At 44.4% G+C, this 19,706-nt stretch overlaps 1 protein-coding gene across 8 annotated transcripts in view; it reads right to left on the bottom strand.

Moving 5' to 3' along the window:
- LRCH3 (leucine rich repeats and calponin homology domain containing 3) overlaps positions 1 to 19,706 on the bottom strand; it is a 366,756-nt gene that overhangs the window by 110,428 nt on the left and 236,622 nt on the right. For 5 of the 8 annotated variants that reach the window (XM_078665636.1, XM_078665637.1, XM_078665635.1 and 2 more), the window contains exons 13-15: positions 14,469 to 14,609; positions 14,175 to 14,219; positions 11,131 to 11,184 (exon numbers count right to left, since the gene is read on the bottom strand). In XM_078665636.1, coding sequence (XP_078521762.1) covers positions 11,131 to 11,184; positions 14,175 to 14,219; positions 14,469 to 14,609 — 240 coding nt within the window. The remainder of the gene's footprint in view (positions 1 to 11,130; positions 11,185 to 14,174; positions 14,220 to 14,468; positions 14,610 to 19,706) is intronic. The other 3 variants (XM_078665641.1, XM_078665638.1, XM_078665642.1) reach the window with 1 other exon arrangement.

The following is a 19,706-nucleotide window of genomic DNA, read 5'->3' as shown; positions in this document are numbered from 1 at the left end:
AAGTCTACTTTTGCACTACCACGCTTTCGCCGTTCTGGTGAACCAATGAAAAGTTGATCGTCCAGACGGTGCTACCTAATCCTGTCAATACAGATTCTACGAGCCTGTTTGGGATCCACCCAGTGCATACTCTCCTTCTCCTAAGAGGGATGTAATGGGAAGAAAAAGGCAAGGATGGATATAGACTGCCTCACATCAAAGGGCACTAGATTTGTTAAGCACCAACTAGTCAGTGAAGAAAGAGGTGGATGGTGGCTGCACAGAAAATGCTCAGACATGACTGGTGCATCGCATTGAGGTGACTGCCACAAGGAAACGGGTCTTCAGATTCAGGTGCCTCAGAGTACAACTATGCTTGGGCTCAAATGGCATGCACATCAAAAGTAAGAACCAAGTTAGGGTACCACTGCCTCAAAGCAAAAGGTGCAGGTGAAAACTCTAGTAAGCCTTTTAAAATCACAATGGACAATTTGAACAAAGTGGACAGATTAAGTAAAGTCATAAAAGAAAACAGAGGTGAAAGGTAGCCCTTAACAGTGACTACAGCAAGACCATACCGGGAAAATAACAAAACAAACTGGAGTGCATTAGACAACGAGACAGTTCTTGTACAAAACAAAAATGCCCAGAACAGAAGGAATTGGTGAAAGAGAGGTGCGTCACAAAGCTCACATATACAACTTTCGATGGCTCGTCATACAGACTCGGCTGTTTCTGCTCAATCTTTACACATGTAAATGTTTAGAGTATGAAGGTTCAGGTGCAGGACTCTACCCTACTGATGGGACTCCTACGCCGAAGACACCCAGCTGATCCTCTCCCTCACCAGAGACCCCGACACCGCCAGAGCCAGCCTGCATGAAGGGATGAAAGACGTCGCCGAGTGGATGAAGAACAGCCACCTGAAACTGAACGCAGACAAGACGGAAGTCCTCATCCTGGGACCATTGCCCTCCGCCTGACTCCTGGTGGCCCCCAGCCCTGGGCACCGCTCCCAAGCCAACAGACCACGCACGCAACCTAGGCTTCATCCTGGACTCCTCCCTCTCGATGACCAGACAAGTCAACGCCGTCTCCTCCTCATGCTTCCACACCCTACGCATGCTTCGCAAGATCTTCCGATGGATCCCGACCGAAACCAGGAAGACGGTCACCCAGGCCCTCGTCACCAGCCGACTGGACTACGGGAACACCCTCTACGCCGGAACCACAGCCAAGCTAAAGAAAATACTCCAACGCATCCAGAACGCCTCCGCCCGACTCATCCTGGACATCCCCCGACGCAGCCACATCTCCGGCCACTTGAAGAACCTGCACTGGCTCCCTGTCAACAAGAGGATCACGTTCAGGCTCCTCACCCACGCACACAAGTCTCTCCACGACCTGGGCCCCAAGTACCTCAACGACCGCCTGACCTTCTACACGCCCACCCGTCAGCGCCGGTCCGCTAGCCTCGCCTTCTCCGCCGTACCACGCATCCGAAGAGCCACCGCCGGAGGCAGATCCTTCTCCTACCTGGCGGCCAAGACATGGAACTCCCTCCCCATCCACCTTCGGCTGACCCAGGACCATCTCGCCTTCAGGAGACAACTCAAGACCTGGCTGTTCGAGCAGTAGCGGACCCCTTCCCCCAAGCGCCTTGAGACCCTTCCGGGTGAGTAGTGCGCTATACAAATGTCATGATTGATTGATTGACAGATCAGGTTTATTAGGTTTGAATACCAGCTGCTCTAGTCCCAATTCATGGCTATAAGGAAGAGCTGCGATCTGTTTAACTAGACCTTCAGGACTCCGAATCGGAGGCAGTAGCGGGAACACACACAGGACACCAGAGTCCCACTAACGGTGGAACATCTCCCCACAAGAACCTCCTAAAGAGGACACTGCAATTTGCAGGTGGTCAGACAATGCACATTCTTCGAGGTCATCAACAGGTCTACCACTGGCATAGTCCACACATCAAATATGCCCTACACCACCTCCTGATGCAAACACCCCTTGTGCTCTGCAAGAAAGCACAAGCTGAGTTTGTCCACTCCAACATCGAGGGAAACTATACAGGGGATTAACTGCCAAGAAAACTCCCTGAGGGATTAACCACCATCACAGATGAAGAGCTTCCAGACAGAACAGGCGATCCCACACAGACCTGCATGTTCCAGTACGAAATGGCTATGATGCCATCCCTGCAGGACCGGGGCATTTGATGGCACAAAAGCCTTGGTGGAATGCAAACACACAGCTCAAGAAGACTGATCTCCACTTTGTCCAGGAGGCTTACCCAGACCTGAGATGAGGTGTCCGTCACAACTACTGACTCATGGTAGTAGCACGCCTGCGGGCAAACAAAAATGCATTCTGCCTGCTATAGCCTCAGAATACTGAATGAGTGGGGACGAGAATGGTTTGGCAACATCTGAAGCAGGCGATGGCAAACAGGAGGAGTGCTAGCCTTGTTGCAGATCACGACCACTGCGCTGCCTTTGAAGACTGCACTGCCTTTGAAGCTGTGAAAGGGCTGGGCAGGCTCTTGGATGGGCTGTTAGGCCTGCCTCAAATAAGAGGCAAGGCTTCAGAAATAACCCTGGAATTCTTTGCATTTGTGGGGGAACAGGAGAATAAGGAAGATCAGCCCCAGTGAGCGAGCAGTCTCCCTAGAGATCTTGAAGCGCTGAAACACAAACAAAATCATTTCCGAAGAGCCCAGCTCTGTCCAAGGGCATGTCTGTAAGTGAGGTATGGACATCACCAAAAACATATGGCTATCCACATTCAGACACGCATTAGGACGACTACACTGGAGCCCGTGGCACTTGCAACACAATTCATATCAGCTATAACATCCTTGCTTGTGGCCATCCTGTACTGCCTGTGCAAATCAGTTTCAGACATATTCAGGAAGAGTGGACAGAACGTCACACTCCATATCCCACAGGACATGGGTAGAGCAATCCACAGGGCATAAATCATTGGATTAATCTTAATTGTTGAAACTTGAACAACTAGGTTTTCTCGGAGCATGATCTTGTATAAAACAAAATGCGTTTCCCATAGCCGTCCTGTGTCGCAAACAATCAGCGGGCTCAGTGAAAGATCATAACAAGGCTTAGACCAAGATGCAGTACAGCAATCAATCAGCGCGTCACTGAACAGAAGCAAGGGCTTAGCAGTAGATGGTTCAGGTTGTAAATTATGTTCACATATTAGCATTATGGTCAACAGCAGTCAGCTGCAAGTCTACGACCTCCATAGAAATGCGAACCACTATTGCAAAAGAGTCGACAGAACTGAGGGAGAGTTTAGGTATTTCTCCAGTGAAGTGTCCAGGTCTCTAGTGTTTTGCACAACCAATTAAAGACGGTCATCTGTAGAGTGAGGGGATGAGAAGTTGATCAGTCTCCCCGTTGTTGACTTGGTGCTGGGGAGGAGGGGCCGGATCAAGAATTTGGCCAGCCTTGGAGCCTGAACTAAAGTGGGCTTTAGACTTTAGAGTACCGATGCCAAAGAAGGGAACCTGCAGCGAGCCCTCCAGCACCACATGCTAAGCCTTCGTGCTCTCGTACCTAGACACAGATCGAGAATACACTGAGTCAGTGTCAGCAAAGTAATTGGTGGGTAGTCAGGAGCCGGTGCACCTGGGGTCAAGGTCAGCGTTGGGGCAGTAATTACCGGCAGAAAAGATCCACTAGCAGAACGCCACGGGGAGTCCCCAATAAATCCATTAGGCCCAAAGGCCCACGAAATAGAACCGGAACCGCTCTAATTATCTGCATCGTGGCCTTCTTTAAGGTTTCACAGAGCTGTGACAGGTAGCCTGGGAAACACTGGGTGCATTGGCTTCAGGGCCAGAATCGGTTCAGAGCCTGAAGACACAATTGGAGTCAGGTGCTTGGAACACTGGCCGTACGCACTTGCTCTAGAGCAGGAGCAGCAGTAAGAGGTCGAACCCTGCTTGCACATCTAAGCTTCCTCCACAATTTGCCCGTCAACTTTGTTTTAGGCATACCTGAAGATGGTGAACGAGAACAGAACTGGGAACGCAAAACAAATCCACAACTTTGAACAAGATCAGAATGTCGTCTTACGTTCTACAACAGAACTGGCCTTGTGCTTCTTGATGGCCTCCAGGTGTATCAAGTAGCAGTTGTTACATGACTTTGAATAAAGGTTTTGGCAAAAACATTTTTAAAAATGATGTTGTTCAGGTCAGTGACAGCTATCTGAAAACTGTAGTCTTCGGGTGTAACATTTTCCTAGGAAACAGTTTTCGAAAGTTTGGTAGACACAAAGTTGGTAGACACGCTTGATTTCGATTTAGGGGAAATGTCCAAGAGGAGCTCCCAATCAGCACAGAAGGGTGTGGAAAAGAAGACTTGGTGTCGGCTATATGTGGCTCTGTCTCGTACCATCTGGAGTCAGTGCAGAGAGGAGGGAGAGTCCGATGGCACAACCTGCCAGCACGCAGGAGCTATTGAATTCTGGATTCAGTCTAGTGCCTGAGGGGATTAAAAGGTGAATCTGCGGTCAGACGAGTCAAACATAAATGATGGTGAAGTGAACCCTTACTGTGCACTTAGCTTTTGTACCTGGAGGTACAATGATTACAGTAATTCATCTCATAGACACTTTTGCACAGAGTAAATATTTTTGGACCTAGCCCCCTTTTGTATGCCACAATATTAAGCCTCACAAAAGCATTCCAGTTACTTAAAGTTAAACATCATACCCCGCTCCACTAGTCCTGGTCCCAAATTGTTTCACCAATGGTGGTCACACATGCTCTCTACTCCGAGTTCCTCCCCAATTGTTCTTCACTTCCCTTAGTGTTCAAATTTCTTTGACAACCGGTGAAAACTTGCTGAAGGCAAACATCCTCAAAGATTCAGTACTTATTCCGATGTACAATACAAATTGATGGATCTCTTAATATCACTCATAAGCTGGAAATCATATTTCACAGGAAAAGATGGCACTTTAGAGAAGTCCATGTGACATACAACCCATCATAAGGAATCAAAGAATTGATGGCCAATTAACTCAATCCCAGGGAAAAAACACAAAAATACGGCAGAATATAACCATGAGTATTTGAGTAATCACAAGTTATTTTACACAAATAAGGCTTCAACAGCTGTCAACAGTGTACACCTACCGGTTCTCTGGATGTTTTTTTTTTGTAACCCAATCCAGATAACTATGGAACTGCGCTAAAATTGTTCTAAGGAAAATATATATAAATGCAGAGATCTTTCAATCATTGATCACGCATTGATCTGATAAAAACATAGGAACAGTGCTATGCCCTGCAATTCCACCAATCTTCTCTCGAAAAGCCAACATCCACATTTATTCAGCCTTAGACTGCCTCTCCAGATCACCCTATTCCACCTCCTGGTAGAGTTGTTTTCACTTCTCTAAATGCAGTTATCTTTATATTACATGCTTTTGTGCCCTCTCCAAATACTCCAATTCCAGACTCTCCACCTCTAGCATCTGCCTTAAGCACACTTTAAACCGGTTTAACCATTTTTAAAATGAGGATTCAAAGGCTTCATTGCCATCCTTTAACTTGAATGATTGGAGCAAGGATGTCTTGCTCGTTGCAGGCAGAAACTGGGTATAGAATATCTAGTCGTGGTTATGAAGGTGCAGCCGCCAAGTTTCGGCCTTTCCAAATTAACAAGAATTCATTTTGTTCCATCCTCTGCATGCAACACTTATGATACCATGGGGCAGGAACATGTGCAGGACAAGAACAGTGGCACATTTGCTAACAATGTATTAGACTAACATACAAACTCAATATTGTACATTCAGGTACATTTTGATTCTCCATGCGTTAAAACCTTGCAGTGTGACAGTGTTCGGTTATTCAGATGCACCCCCAGTGGACTGGCACCAATTTTCAAAACGGCGCAGAAGTAGAGTTGGCACCGGACTGCGGCCACAATGGGATACACAGTAGTGAAATGGCCTCATGCCTGGTATTCCAAATGTGCTGGTCTCATTGCAACTGCTCAGAGCCCAGTGTGGTTCAGATCTGCCATCACCCATTGTTCTAAGAAGGTGATTAGGAGCAACAGCTTCATGAACACACAGTCGTATCAAACTTGCCAGCTCCCAAAACAAAAAACAAGCATGCTCAACCTCTCTAGTCGCCTTCTCCTAGAAAGTTACGCAATAGTACTCCCTTCTAACTCTCACCATTAACGACAAGATCCATCTTCTAACATACCTCAAAACAACCTCATACGACATTGGCAATCAATACTTTTGATTACACCATTTAGGATACTCAGGAACTCATGATTAAAATGATCAGGAATAGATTACTACTCTCACACATATAAGCCCGCAAATATCCTGTTGGCGTGAGATACGATACAAATCACCAATATGACCTTTATTCCTATTATTAACTCTTATCTACATAGATGCTGAGGACGTTTCCACCCACTATCTTAAAACCTATAGAAAAATCCATTAATAATTTTCAATGAGGCGGGGATAACAAATTACTCTAAACAAACCGCAAGCTGAAAAGCTAAGAGAGAAGTTGGCACCTGGTACCTTCCAGTTACCGAAAAGCCCTTCTTGCAGCAGAAGATGTCAGATGGTTCCATCACTGCCGTAACCAGGAACCTCAATGGCCCCAGAGCGAAAAGAAACTAGTCCATTCCTTCTTCTATCTAAACTACATAAATAGGACATTTCCCCAAAATCTTAATCAAGCATGGTAGATACTGCAAGTCAACAAAAAGCGTACTTTCACAATTAATTCATCAAAAGAAAGGCCCACTGGAAGTAGTAATAAAATAGTCAATCACACCCGTCGCTGCATAAAGGTGTGGATGAAATCCACTATAGTCTTCATCAAAGGCTCTCATTTTAATAGTAAAATTGAAAATGTTTTGAAGGGTGGGGATGCAATGGGGTTAACCTTCTGCTGGCACTTGCTCCAAAACTGGACTCCAACTGGAAAAGCAGAAATTCACTTGTCGCGTGCACAGTATGCTAAACCTGAGGGTGTGAGAACCCATTACCAAAAAAACCCAGCCCAACTAATACCGGAATACAGCAATGGGATATTCTAAATCAAAGTCTAAGAATACCAAAACCACAGTAATCTCCCAAGGGTCTTACCAGCATCCTTTCTGTGCATTCCGAGGAACACCCTTGTCATTCCCTCTGCCTCCCTCTTGCATTTATGTATATGGACTTAATCCATAATGCACGGAGAAGTTGTTTAAGCGTTAAATAGCATAGACATTGGTAAATTGTGAATAACCATCTAGGTTGTCCTGTTACTTTTACCCCAGCAACATATAGCCCTAATCTGCAGATATTTCTCTTTCCTTGACATTCTTTTTCTCTGTCATTTTCGAGCTCAGTTCACGCCAGAGCTCAACAAACTGTAAAACGTTCTAGGACTTTTGAATTAACAATCCGCATCTACTGGTTACTGATGTTTAACTTCATTTCCTTTTTCACACCACACAAAAACATGTGAATTAAAAAAGGAAGAACAGAGAGGAGCCACTGTAGTCAGCAGCTATTTATATTGACAGTTGTTTGAAAGCGCATAGCTACATTGTCCATACAAACACGAAGGAGCAAAGTGAACCAGAACAAGAGATTTTGCAGCTGCCGCCATTAGAACATTTCCCTCAGATTTGAGGATAATCATGGAGGTAATGATAAGCAGTGGATTAGCATCCATCGTTACACTGCTGTTATAGGGTCTGGAAGTCGCAGCAGATACCATCATAGATGCCCATTCCATCCCTCAACCATATTGACATTAAGCAGTGAATAACCAGTATGATCTTTCAAGAGGCGTTAGAGAATAAAATCTTCTGTTCTGATATCGGCTTCCAATGAAAGCTGTAAGCACTTCAGTTATTGCAGGCTTCATGAAGATACCACAAAACCAGCCTTCAGACATCAGCAACAAGAACAAAAATCAAATTCACATTCTGACACCTTTCAAAGCAAGGAGCTGTGGGAAAAGTCTGGAAATTGAATAAGTAATGTGTGTTGGTTCATGGAACTTAAAGCTCTATGAAACCAAGGACATGAAATTACAACATAATGGCAGAACAGCAAATCCATGCAGTGTCAGCTAGTACATCAACATCGACAGGTTAAAGGGAAGTACTATGTTGTGCAAAAAATAGCATAAAACATGAATTTCATTATTTGAGACTATAAACTCCAGAAAAGGTGCCTCCTGAAAGCAGGTCTGAGAAGCAGGGCTATTCGAACACACAATACATGTGCTCGATCATTGACTGACATGGTAGTTTAGTCTTTTCTCCCTCAGCTGATGGACATGTTTTTTTTTTTTTTAACGAAAAATGGCAACAAACACAGATGCTTGTATGCAATCAGGAAGATACAAATTCTATATGTTCACTTCTTTTTCCTTCACTGGCTTACTAGGGAATGCTGTGCAGGCACACTTAGTACAACAGGCTCAGGTATAGACAAAGATTTAAAGTGAGTTTCTGAAGATGGATGTGCCTATAGGGGCCTTGGAAAGTAGAAAGGTTCTCAAACTAATGCATTGTGCTAGGGCAATTGAGCATGTGGCACTAACAGGACCTTAAGAGGGTTACAAATGTGATTCAGAATAAGAACTACAAAACATGCATATTTGCTTAGCTCCTGGCATATCAGAGTTTGCCACAGTAAGTACAGGGTATGTTTTTTTCTACCAAGCTTAGCTGTACTTGTCAGGTCCTGACAGACTCTAGTGTGGTCTAAAGCCAAACATGTTGCCTTCTCCGCTCCTGATTGCTGAAATAGGCTTTTGTTGGCTTTCGGAATATGTGCAATTGCCCTCTGCTAAAATGTTTGTGCTCACTCCTTATATTTGGCTTACACCCAACTGGTACATTTAATTTACTTTTAAGCCTTTGGTGAAGTAGTACTACATGTACACAGGGCCTTTAAAGTACTTTATAAGTCAGTTGACTGATAACCTGTTCTGAGCTGCCGCGACACAATAAGCTCCAGAGATATTCCTGCAACTGCCCAGCTGACCTGCTGGACCTGCCTGAGCCCTACTGACCAACGCTAGAGTGAGTGCCTGTTCCTCAATAGGTGCCTGCCAAGGTCCTGAACATCTGGCTGGCATCAGAGTGCACTCCTCTGCAAAGAAAGGTGAATTCCTGAAGCACTGGGCTCTTCACGACCACAAACAGGACTGTTTGCGCCAAGACTCTGCCACCCATGACGACGGCCAAGAGAAAGCTCTGGTAAACTAGACTCTGTGCTACATTGACTGCGAGTGACAACCGGCAACGAGCGATCTGCACTTTGAGCTACAACAATGACAGCCTGCGGTGACCGCCAACTCAAAGCTCCAGCAACAACTGTTTGCGACGCCCCATAGATCTTCACACTGCAGCAACAAACATCCGCACTGCCAGGCCGGCTCTTCGCACTACAGTGCCGACCATATAAGACACTCTCTTTGTGGCCGCCTCCTCCGCAAAGTGGGCTTGTTGCGTCAGACTTTGAGAAGGTCACTTTTTCAGCAGGACTAACTTGGTTCCTGTATCCAGCCTATACTCCATCGAGGTCCGCCTAAACTTGTGACTTTCCCCATTCTAGGTCAATGGGACGGCCGCGTGTGGTGCATCGTGCTTTCAAGTATTAGCTTTACCTGAAACTTTAAAACTGAATCTCTCTAGTTCTACCAACTGGATTTCTGTTTGTGTGCTACATAAATACTTTACACATTGCCTAGAAGTTAAGCCTTGCTGTTTTTGAGCTAAGGTCCAAGAAGGTAAACACAGGTTAATTTAGTAATTTTGTGGTTCACCCTGACAGGGATTGTGGTTGTTGCTTGAGAAGGGATCGCCCTCGACAAAAAAAAAAATTTCTTGCAGTACTCATTTGACAGACTGAGATCGCCCTGAAGTGAACCCCTGAAGAGAAGTTTGAAGTATTTTGATGGAGAAAAGGTAACTCAGTGAGTATATCTATAAGCTATTCAAGAGTAAACTGCAAAGTGAGACAGCTCCAAGACCATAGAAGAATACATCACAGCACAGCAGAGTTACTTTGGTTTTACATAATAAACGACATTAAGAACACTCCTCTGGGGCAATATTTTATTTCAAGTTTGTGAACTTCGGAGTCAAATTTGAAATGTAACTTTTTACCTGTCATTCAACTGTAAAATCTTTCCAAAGAAAGATAAAAATATTTAGAGAAGATGAATTGCATTAGAAACAACAAAGAGGAGGCGTGCAGGTTTATGTCGGATGAGCCCATGGGTGAAACAATAAAAGCTGCTGCTTGGCTGCATGTAACATTTGTGAAACTGGTGCTCACACCTCAAACAGGACTTTTGTAAAGGCCACTACAAGCAATCATCCTTCTAAATAGGGCGTGACGTTTCTATAATGCCATGAACACTGCCCATTGAAGGGTTTACTTTATACATTCAATTAAACTAGTAAATCTGATATACAGCATGTGTGGGCGTTCTTTACCTTGGTAAGAGACAGTCACACTACTGACAGAGCAGCTCTCTTTCATCCTGAAATCCACAGACTGCCAAAAAGGCATAATTAGAAGACAACTTCAATGAGGTATCATGAATTGGAAGGCAATTTAACCATATTCCTCACTACCTGCATAGAGAAGCGTAGGCATTGAGCATTCAAAGTTAAAATGTGTGAGCCAGAAGTACACTAGCAGAGGCCCGGCAAATCCTAAAACTTTCATACAATAACTGAGGAACCCTTTTACATCTCAGGTTTCTGCAGCTACTTAAAGATGATTCTTGCTCAAAAAAACGAAATAAAGTCCTTACTTGTGTTCTATTTAATTTGTCTTGGGAACTATTAACACACTACAAACCACTTCAGGAATTTTACTCACTGAACTGGATGTAGGGCTTGGTTCTCCGTAGCTAACCCAACATTCCAGCGGCAGCTTATCTACGTGCAAAGTTTTATTCTCTATCTAAACATCATCAAAATGAGGTTTTTCTCAAACAGATTCATGGTTTATGCTATTTGATTGCATTTCAACTTTAAGTCGACAGTCGTGCCAGATCTGCATTCTTGATCGTGCCGGGTAGTATTACAGGCCACAGCGTGCAAGTGCTCTTACCACTAACAAGGCACTGTCGTCAGTGTGCTGGCATCGCCTGGATGGAAAGGGACACTTGGATGAGGAGGGAGGGAAGAAAGATGAAGCAATGTCAGAAAAAACAGACAATGGAACTACATGGCAAACACAGACAACAGATCATGCCCTGACAGACAGCAACAGCACATTGATGACAAAGGAGATAGCAAAATGGCATTGGGATATGAATGCAGGAGTGTATAACAAAATGACATGCACATAGTGCCCAAGGAAATACTCTGTACTTACTTTATGTTTTAGTTACAACACACATGAGATTTTTAACTGACTTCTAGATACAGCAGTGTGAACATATACCTTGAAAGGACTAACTGGCTTTGAGAATTGGGCAGTTTTCAAAAGTAAGCTTACTTTGACAAATTAATGTTGCTATGATTTCCAGAGCTAGAAAGCTAATCAATTTTACGCAAGTCTATGGACTTTAAATGTAATCCATATAGCTGGTACCAAGCAGTGAAACACAAATTAAAGTAATTGGGCGGATTACAAAAATTAATACAAGGGCAGTGCCTGCCTATCCATTGCATCCCCAAAAGCCCTGGGCATAAGATTAATTAACATTAGCATAGGGCTGATTTATGCAACAGTGTCTGGAATGTATTTCCTATAAGGAGGGCGATCAGTGAAGACGGTCCACTTATAATGTAAAGATCACTTTTCCCTGTCACCACTGTCATATATCCTGCGAAAGCAATTGTTTGATCACCATTTCCAAGATAATCTAGGGATAGTGGAAACATATCTATTTTGCCATTAAGAGTCTTTGGAATAAGATCAAATATTTTATGAAAATGTTATTTAAGTGTCTAACCTAATGGCTAGAGCGGTTGACCAGGAAGCTGGGGAACTGGGCTCTAGTCTTGGCAGGGACGCTCAACATCCTGTGATTCTGAGTAAATCACAAACTCTCCCCATGCCTAACAAAATGAATGTCTCCATCTGTAACGTAACTGGTGCTCATGTAAAGCGCTCTGAAGCCATCGGGTCGAGTTTGCGCTATGTAAAACTCCCCAAAAAGAATACAGATCCCCATCATTATGTATTATTTCATAAAGGTACGGCAGATAAAGAGGGCTTCCTCAGCATGACAGGAAAGACTCGAGTGAGTTTTGAAAGATAGCAATGATTCTCTCATTGTAATCTTAACAGAAGTGTGCAGAAGGCATGGACTGTCTGGTCAAGCTGTAGGAAACACTGAATGACCGGGCACTTAAGACAGAAGATGAATTAGTTGGTTACAATGGCACACATGAGGATTCAATAGGAGACAATGTCCCGAACATTTGCCCACTGTGCAGTTAGCTGCCCCTAAAACAATGAATGCTACAAATTTCAGTTGCTGGGCATAACATTCAAAAAAACTTTGAAACCCTCAGAAGTTTATTATTGTTGCCACATATCCCGAACGACTACATACTGAACAAAAGCTCCATATAATTTAGGCTTATAAATGCAAGCCAACTATTCCTTTCAGGATAAGTCGGAGGACACACAGAAAGGCAAAGAAAGAATGTAACATTTCAAGATTAACTCCTGAGGGAGTCAATCTTAAAATTCGGCCTTACTGAATAAATAAGTGAGCATTCCCGACATCACGATAAAGAGAAGACTGTGGCTTTGGGCCCTATTTTTATTGAAACAAGTCAGTTTAACATTTGTCTTGTATTTGATCAGAAACCTTTCTATTAGAACGTCAAAATTTGGATCCACGTGAACCTTCTTGATGTTGCCGATGAAATAAGTAGTTACGTTAATTCATGCAGAAGGATGGGTGAGAAAGGACAGATGGGAGCTGTACAATGGAATAATTTATTCTGTATATGGGCAAAATGGACGAAAAACGGCTGCTAGCCGTTTCCTAACGCCTTCTGTGATCAGAGCTTGCAAAAAGAAAAGAACCAGACCTTCTCCTTTCCTTCTACAGTTATAAAACAAAATCAGATGGGTTGACAAATTCTCTTCTTCAGTTTAGAGACTGGCTCAAACTTGGTAAATGAACAACTCTTATGTGGAACTTGGCTTTTGCAGTAGATAAGTGAAATTCAGACCTTTGTCCAGATAAAGCTTAAACATTTTTTATGGACAAGGAGGCCGTAATGTTCACAATAATGTACACACCCTTTTCGGCCATGGGTCCTCATACTTTTAAATTACCTTTTATCGTTTCTGAGGATTTATATAGTAGACGGGCATCGGCTTCCATCAAAAACAGGAGTTTATGAAGTTGCTTACCTCGCCAGAGCTGCAAACATGCACTGCACTACACTACACAGCTCAAACGTCCTGCGACACATGGTCAGCATAAACAAGTTAGTGAAATAAGAATTTGGTTGAAGCTCGGTCATTAAAGAGCCATCTGTGGTCAGGAGAAGCACCTTGATATTGATGCTGCAGAAGCTAACACAAGACCTCACCCAGTTCAAAAAGAGTGGTCAATCAAAGGTGTACTGACTTGGCACCCTCAAACAAAACATCCTACAACAAAGAGTGAAGGTAACTGATGAGACACCAAGGTGCGCGAGTGTTTTAACATACAGCATTTCAAACCAAAAACTAGGAATGATATCACTCAGCAAACACCAAGTAGGTCAGAAAATTGACAGTAGACTTGACAGAAAACCTATTCTACAGACAACAATTAAGGTGTAATTATAGAGCAGAAATATGAAAATGAAACCGATAAGACGGTGTGCATTAGGAGTATCAAGAAACACACAGCACTCGCATGTATGATACTATGATTTCCAGATGCCAGCCTGTTTAAGGTTGTTCATATCCTACGTGCCTTCTTGTCTGGTAAGATCTTTTAAGATGTGGTATTATCTTTGGCAAAATGTGCTGTTCAAGAGTAACACAAAAAGAGCCTAAAGCAATCATTTTTTCCCCTCAGATTCTGGTTTTGGGTTCTTAGTATGGCTTTCTACGAAGCAAGGTTAGGACATGAAAGAAATGACCCCTGGAAATGGCAAAGGACCAAGTCATCTTTTTGGTCAATTTTCTCTTACCTCGCTGTCCAGGGGACTCTTCTGAGGGCTGACTGTCGTCTTGTGCTGCAGAACAGAAACACATTACATGAATGTCAAACCAAAATAATTTATTTTGCTTAATACTCCGTTCATACTTTCTAGGTTGTAATAATTTCATCAAAGTTAAGTCACAGCAGTGACAAATTCTAAGACCCTACAAAAATTGTTTCCTTTCCTCTACAAGAAAATACAAACAATTGAAGTGTCAACTGCATTACAAATGGTTGTACACAAAATTTAGTTGAAAGTAAGCCATGAAAAGAAGACAATTACTTTGACAGAGTCGACTGCAGAGTCCCTCTGAATGTGCTTGTTCCTTATCCTCTCTTCCTCATACTGGAGAGCAGCAAGCTGCGCCTCTCGCCTGGTCCGCTCCACTAACTGTTCCCGTCGCCTTTGAAACTCCAAGTCAGTCTGCGAGAGAAAGAAAAACATACAGAACATTTCAAGAAAAGACCAGGTTTACAGCCCTGAAAGACCATCAACCGCCAACTTTTAATTTCTCTGGTTTAGTTGAAATAATCCTCCCATATTTAGCTATTGAAAGTAAAATATTAATTAGGCAATGAATAAATGTAATTGATTACTTGCCTAATGTACACTATTTCAGTGACACCAAACGGAACACATCAGAAATAAACATAACTACAAAGGTTTCGCCCCTCCATAAATGTGCACAGGCCTTTGTCTGGACCACTATGCCTCACTTTACTCTGTCTACACATTCATATGTGACTGTACGTTTCTTCATTATTAGGTCTAATTGATGCTGTATTGATTCCAAGGGTCTTAAGGTTTTTGTATTTTTATTTTGCAGATTTATTATACTTGAAGCGAATCGGACAAGTATCTCAAATTCCAGGATGCATCCCACGGCACATGAATAGACATGTATCTGAATAACAGGTTAATTATACTTAGAACTAAATGTAATACATTATTTATTTAAAAAAATATACCAAGTAGCAGCACATTTGGCTCACATTACAGCATACAGCTCTATATTACATATCAAGTGATCTAAATAAGTAGGGTTATCAGATTCTAAAGCAAATCAAAAATACAAAACGACCAGCAGACAACTTCGAATTTAGATACAAAATATCTGAGAGCTGCAGACAAAGTGAGATGTAAGGGCTGCACATACTCTGTAGCAACAATTCCAAACCCCTTTCAGTTTACCATGTTGACTGTCAAGGAGGACAAGTTACTTACCTTCAATAACGCGCTTTCCCATGGATATTCGAACAGTAGACTCCTTGTGAAACCCTCGGCGTCAGACTGGATCTGGAGATTTTTTTCCAGCATTGCTCCAGTATGTGGAGTTGTGCGACTTCGCATTGACTCCGCCCCGCTCAAAAGTGATGCCGTAGCCACATATAAGCACCACTCCAGCGCACTGACGTCTGTTTTTTCTTCATTCTATCCACACAGTCTGGCACGGATCCCAACAAGTAATCAGATATGACAGTGTGTAGATCTTTAAATTGGAACCTTCTCCTATTGATAAATGAAAGAGTACATTCCACAGAATGCGAAGGCGGCAGGGTGGTGAGTAATCTGCGGTTAGTGTCCACCAGACAGAGTGTTACTGAAGGTAATTAATATGTTCTTCTGATGGATATTTTTGACTGCTGATTCCTCACCTTGTAATTAGATGCCAAAGCAGTACCTCCCAAGGTGATGGGTCTGGGGAATGGCTCAAACCAGCAAGCCTTGCAGACTGGAACAAGCAAGGTACCCTTCTCTGGACCTGGCTATCAAGGCAGTACTGCTTTCTGCACATACAAATTGGCGCCAATGTCACGGTCTGGCAGATGTCCAGAACAGGTACTCTGCGTGCCAACAGAGTGGTAGAAGTCATGATTCGGAATGAATGATCACTCCAACCTTGCGGCCAGTGGCTACTTCTTGGCCAATGTGTAGCAGTTCTTAAACCCCGGAATTAGTCACCTTGATATGACCCTTTTTTGCACCGACTTAACCATCTTTACCCCAGTAAACCACACAAAGAGCCGATCATCCAGCCAATAAACAGGCCGGCACTAACTTCTGAAAGAATGTCGCTTTAGTTGTAACACCGGGGAAAAGGTGGTGTATGGTGGATAAACAGAGTTTGTAGCTGACTCATGCAACAAACATGTTACTGCTACAAGAAAGACTGTTCTGAGAGTCAAGAAATTCAAGGAATACATATAAGGAACGTGAGAACCAAATTAAGGTCCCACTGCGGCATCACAGAGGACAAGGACAGCTAGACACGTAAGCTCAGAAACAGCTGACCAATAACCTTTAACAATGCCTATGGCAAGTATGTGCAGGGCTAAAGACAGCACAAATGTAGAACTTCACTAGTAATGGGTCTGTATGGCAGGAGTTACACAAGGCCAAAAACTTATATCCCGAGCAAACAGTGTTTGCAGACATGTAGCTGCTAGAATGACATCCACTACCTCAAGAGGGAGAGCGTAGACAGTCACCTGTCACAACTTAGTCTCTAAACATGAAGGTATAGATTGCAAGGGCTCAGTTGAAGGATCCTGCTCTGCTGCTGCAATAGATGATCCTCCAGAAGCAGCAGCCTGATCAGAGGAGAGATGGTCATGCCCAGAAGTTCTGGGTACAATACGAAATCCAGAGCCAGTATGATGACTTGGACTCCCTCGTTCTTATCTTTAGAAATCTGTGCATGAGAGGCAGTGGCGGGAACGCATGTGTAAGACCTGAGTGCTACTCTATTCAGAATGCTTCTCCAAGAGAGTGTGCACTTGGGAACTCGGGTGCGCAAAGTGTTGACATTGCACGTTTGCAACGGAGGTAAAGAGATCAAGACAGGGTTCTCCCCAGTGGTGTTAGATGACCTGCGCCACCTCCGGGATTAGATGTCATTCATGATCTGCTAGGTGTTTTCAGCAGAGTTTATCTGCCCTGTTTAAAAATCTAGCAGTTCCAGAAGCTGAAGGCCTTACCGGCACAGGAGTCAGGCTTATGCAGTACCACATGGTCCCGGTGTTGTCCAAGTGGCCTTTTGATGGTCAAAAGGAAGGCCTTTCACGCAAAGTGAATGGCCCAAAACTCGGATAGATTGATGAGGAAGTGGGTCTCGGCCAGCAACCAGAGTCATCTGATCTCCACTCCTCCCAGATGAACTCCCCAACCCACCAGTGATGCATCCGCCACCATCGTCCACTCCTGGTGGGGTAGGCCACTGATCCAAATGCCACTGAGATGCTGCCACTGCAAGTCTTATGCAGTTTACTCCGAAAACTGGATAGAATTTGGGAGGTTTCCTTGGTGGCGCTGTGCCCAAAGACTATGGAGCCCACTACATAGCCCGAATGTGCCATCTAGCATAATTCACATGCAAAACGCTAAGAAGCATTAGAGACACTCTCACTGAGACCCAGGGCAGAGGATGCAACATTTGGATTATAGCCTGAATGTCCTGGACTCGCTGAACTGGGGGCGTGGAACTGCTCCATATCCAGGAAAGCTCTGATGTACTGTAACTTATGCAAAGAACTCATGTTTGGTGTGACTTCCACAAGTTGATCCTTCAAAGTTTCGCCGTAATCTAGAAGTGGTCTACAACTGACTGTGGTAAGCCCACCTTCAACGGCCAATGGTCAAGGTAGGGGGAAGAATGGTATCAACCTTCAAAGATGTGCTGCAACCATCGCCATCACTTCCGTTAACATCTAAGGGTCGCTGGTAAGGCTGAAGGGCAACATGGAAAACGGAGAAAAACGGACAGAACTAGAGCCAATGCTAGCATCTTCAATTTGTCCTTTATCAAGAAGAAACTGAGATGAGGCGATCTAAAATAAGATGTAGAATTCTTTCCTTTTTCTGCACTAGGAATTAACATTAGAAACATTCGGACCCTGTTTCCGATGCAGGAACCCTTGCTACGGTTATTTTGTCCAAAAGAGCCTGGACTTACTACTGCAAAATGGATAAATGGACCACCGATAACCAAGGTAATGTTGATGGAATATGCAGCGTGTCAGAGAGGAATGGTAGGGCATATCCTTGTTGGACTATCTGAAGGACTTATCTGTCAGTGTGATGTCCTGTCACCAGTGGAGGCAATACCTTATCCTGCTTCAAACATGATGGCCATGTGCTGCCGAGTGAAAGCTAAAATAATATGGAGGCAGTAGCCAGGTCTGAGCAATAAGCTGTCCCTGAGGGTTTGGAGGTTGTCGACTGGATCGCCGACCCCAGCCTCGAAAGGCCGGGGGGGGGGGGGGGGGGGGGGGTCTGTTGCTGTGGAGGTGAACCAAGCCCCTTCCGAAACCTCAAAAAGGGCAAACTTAACTGGTAAAGAATATTGCTGCATGGGGGTGGGCTGTGGCTCTGTTTTATTTGAAACGCTCCAAGGCAGAGTCTGTCCTGTCCTTAAAGATACAGGTGCCATCAAATGGCATGTCCATTCATGATGCCCGAATGTCACCCGAAACACCAGTAGTACTTATTGCCCTACCCAAGAGTCAGTGGTGTTCAGTTCAGAGCAGATGACCTACTACACAGCGTGTTGACCATCTTGATAGATCAGGGACAAACGGGCCATGAACTCCAGGACTGCAGGCACAATTTCCGCGATATTGTCCTATAACGCATAGGATTAGCATCCTAGCAAGCAGCTAGCATTGATGGATCTAGGAACAGGGCTGGTTGAGGAAAACATCCCTTTACCAAATGCTTCCATCTTGCTCTACTCCCTATCTGGAAGGCCAAAGGGAAAGAATTGGGATTGGCTTCTATGGGAACCTTTTACCACCAGGCTCTCCAGAGTAGGGTGCTGCATAAGGAAGGCAGGGGGCACCAAAAGCTGGCTTATGACGATGTGCCAATTGTCTATTCAAGGGCCGCGCTACAACAAAGGAGCCATAGCGACGCCGGAGGATTGTTAAGTGCCCCCCCCCCCCTCCGGTCCAGTCCACGGTGGAGGACACCGGCTGCTACGCCGGGGGTGCAAAGGGTCGTGGCAGTCCCCCCTCCCTCCCCCCTGCACCGCAACACCGGAGACAGGACACGGGCTCAGGAGAGGGCTGCGACCGAGGCTGTGGCGCCGCCGCCACCCAGAGGATCGACTGAAGGGAGCCCTGAGACCAACAACAAGAGCAATAGATGCGACAGAAGACCGGAGCCTGCCCCCTTCGGCTCGGTTGGATACCGGGTAATTACCTGCTCTGCCCTCACGGTAATACAGACATGGAGCCATGACCTAATCTCTGGAGATTAATTACACACAATTTACATATTTCGGCAAATCGGAAAAAACTGAGACACGTTGTGGACTAAATCATTGCTTCTGAAAATTCTGCTGGCAGACTCAAAAGGCACGCAGAGACTTAAGGTATTTATTTCTCCTACCCGCCTGCCCATTTTTAAAAACACCACATTTGTTCAAAATGGCTGGAACCATAAACCTGTAACAATAAATCCCCTCCAGTACCTCTGTCCACGAGGCTCCTCAGATTAACTCCCCCACACAGAGATAAGCAT

This window comes from Lissotriton helveticus, chromosome 11 (genome assembly GCF_964261635.1).
Source record: "Lissotriton helveticus chromosome 11, aLisHel1.1, whole genome shotgun sequence".
NCBI lineage: Eukaryota > Metazoa > Chordata > Amphibia > Caudata > Salamandridae > Lissotriton > Lissotriton helveticus.
The sequence above is the reverse complement of the archived record's forward strand: the minus strand, read 5'-3'. Positions and strand labels throughout refer to the sequence as shown.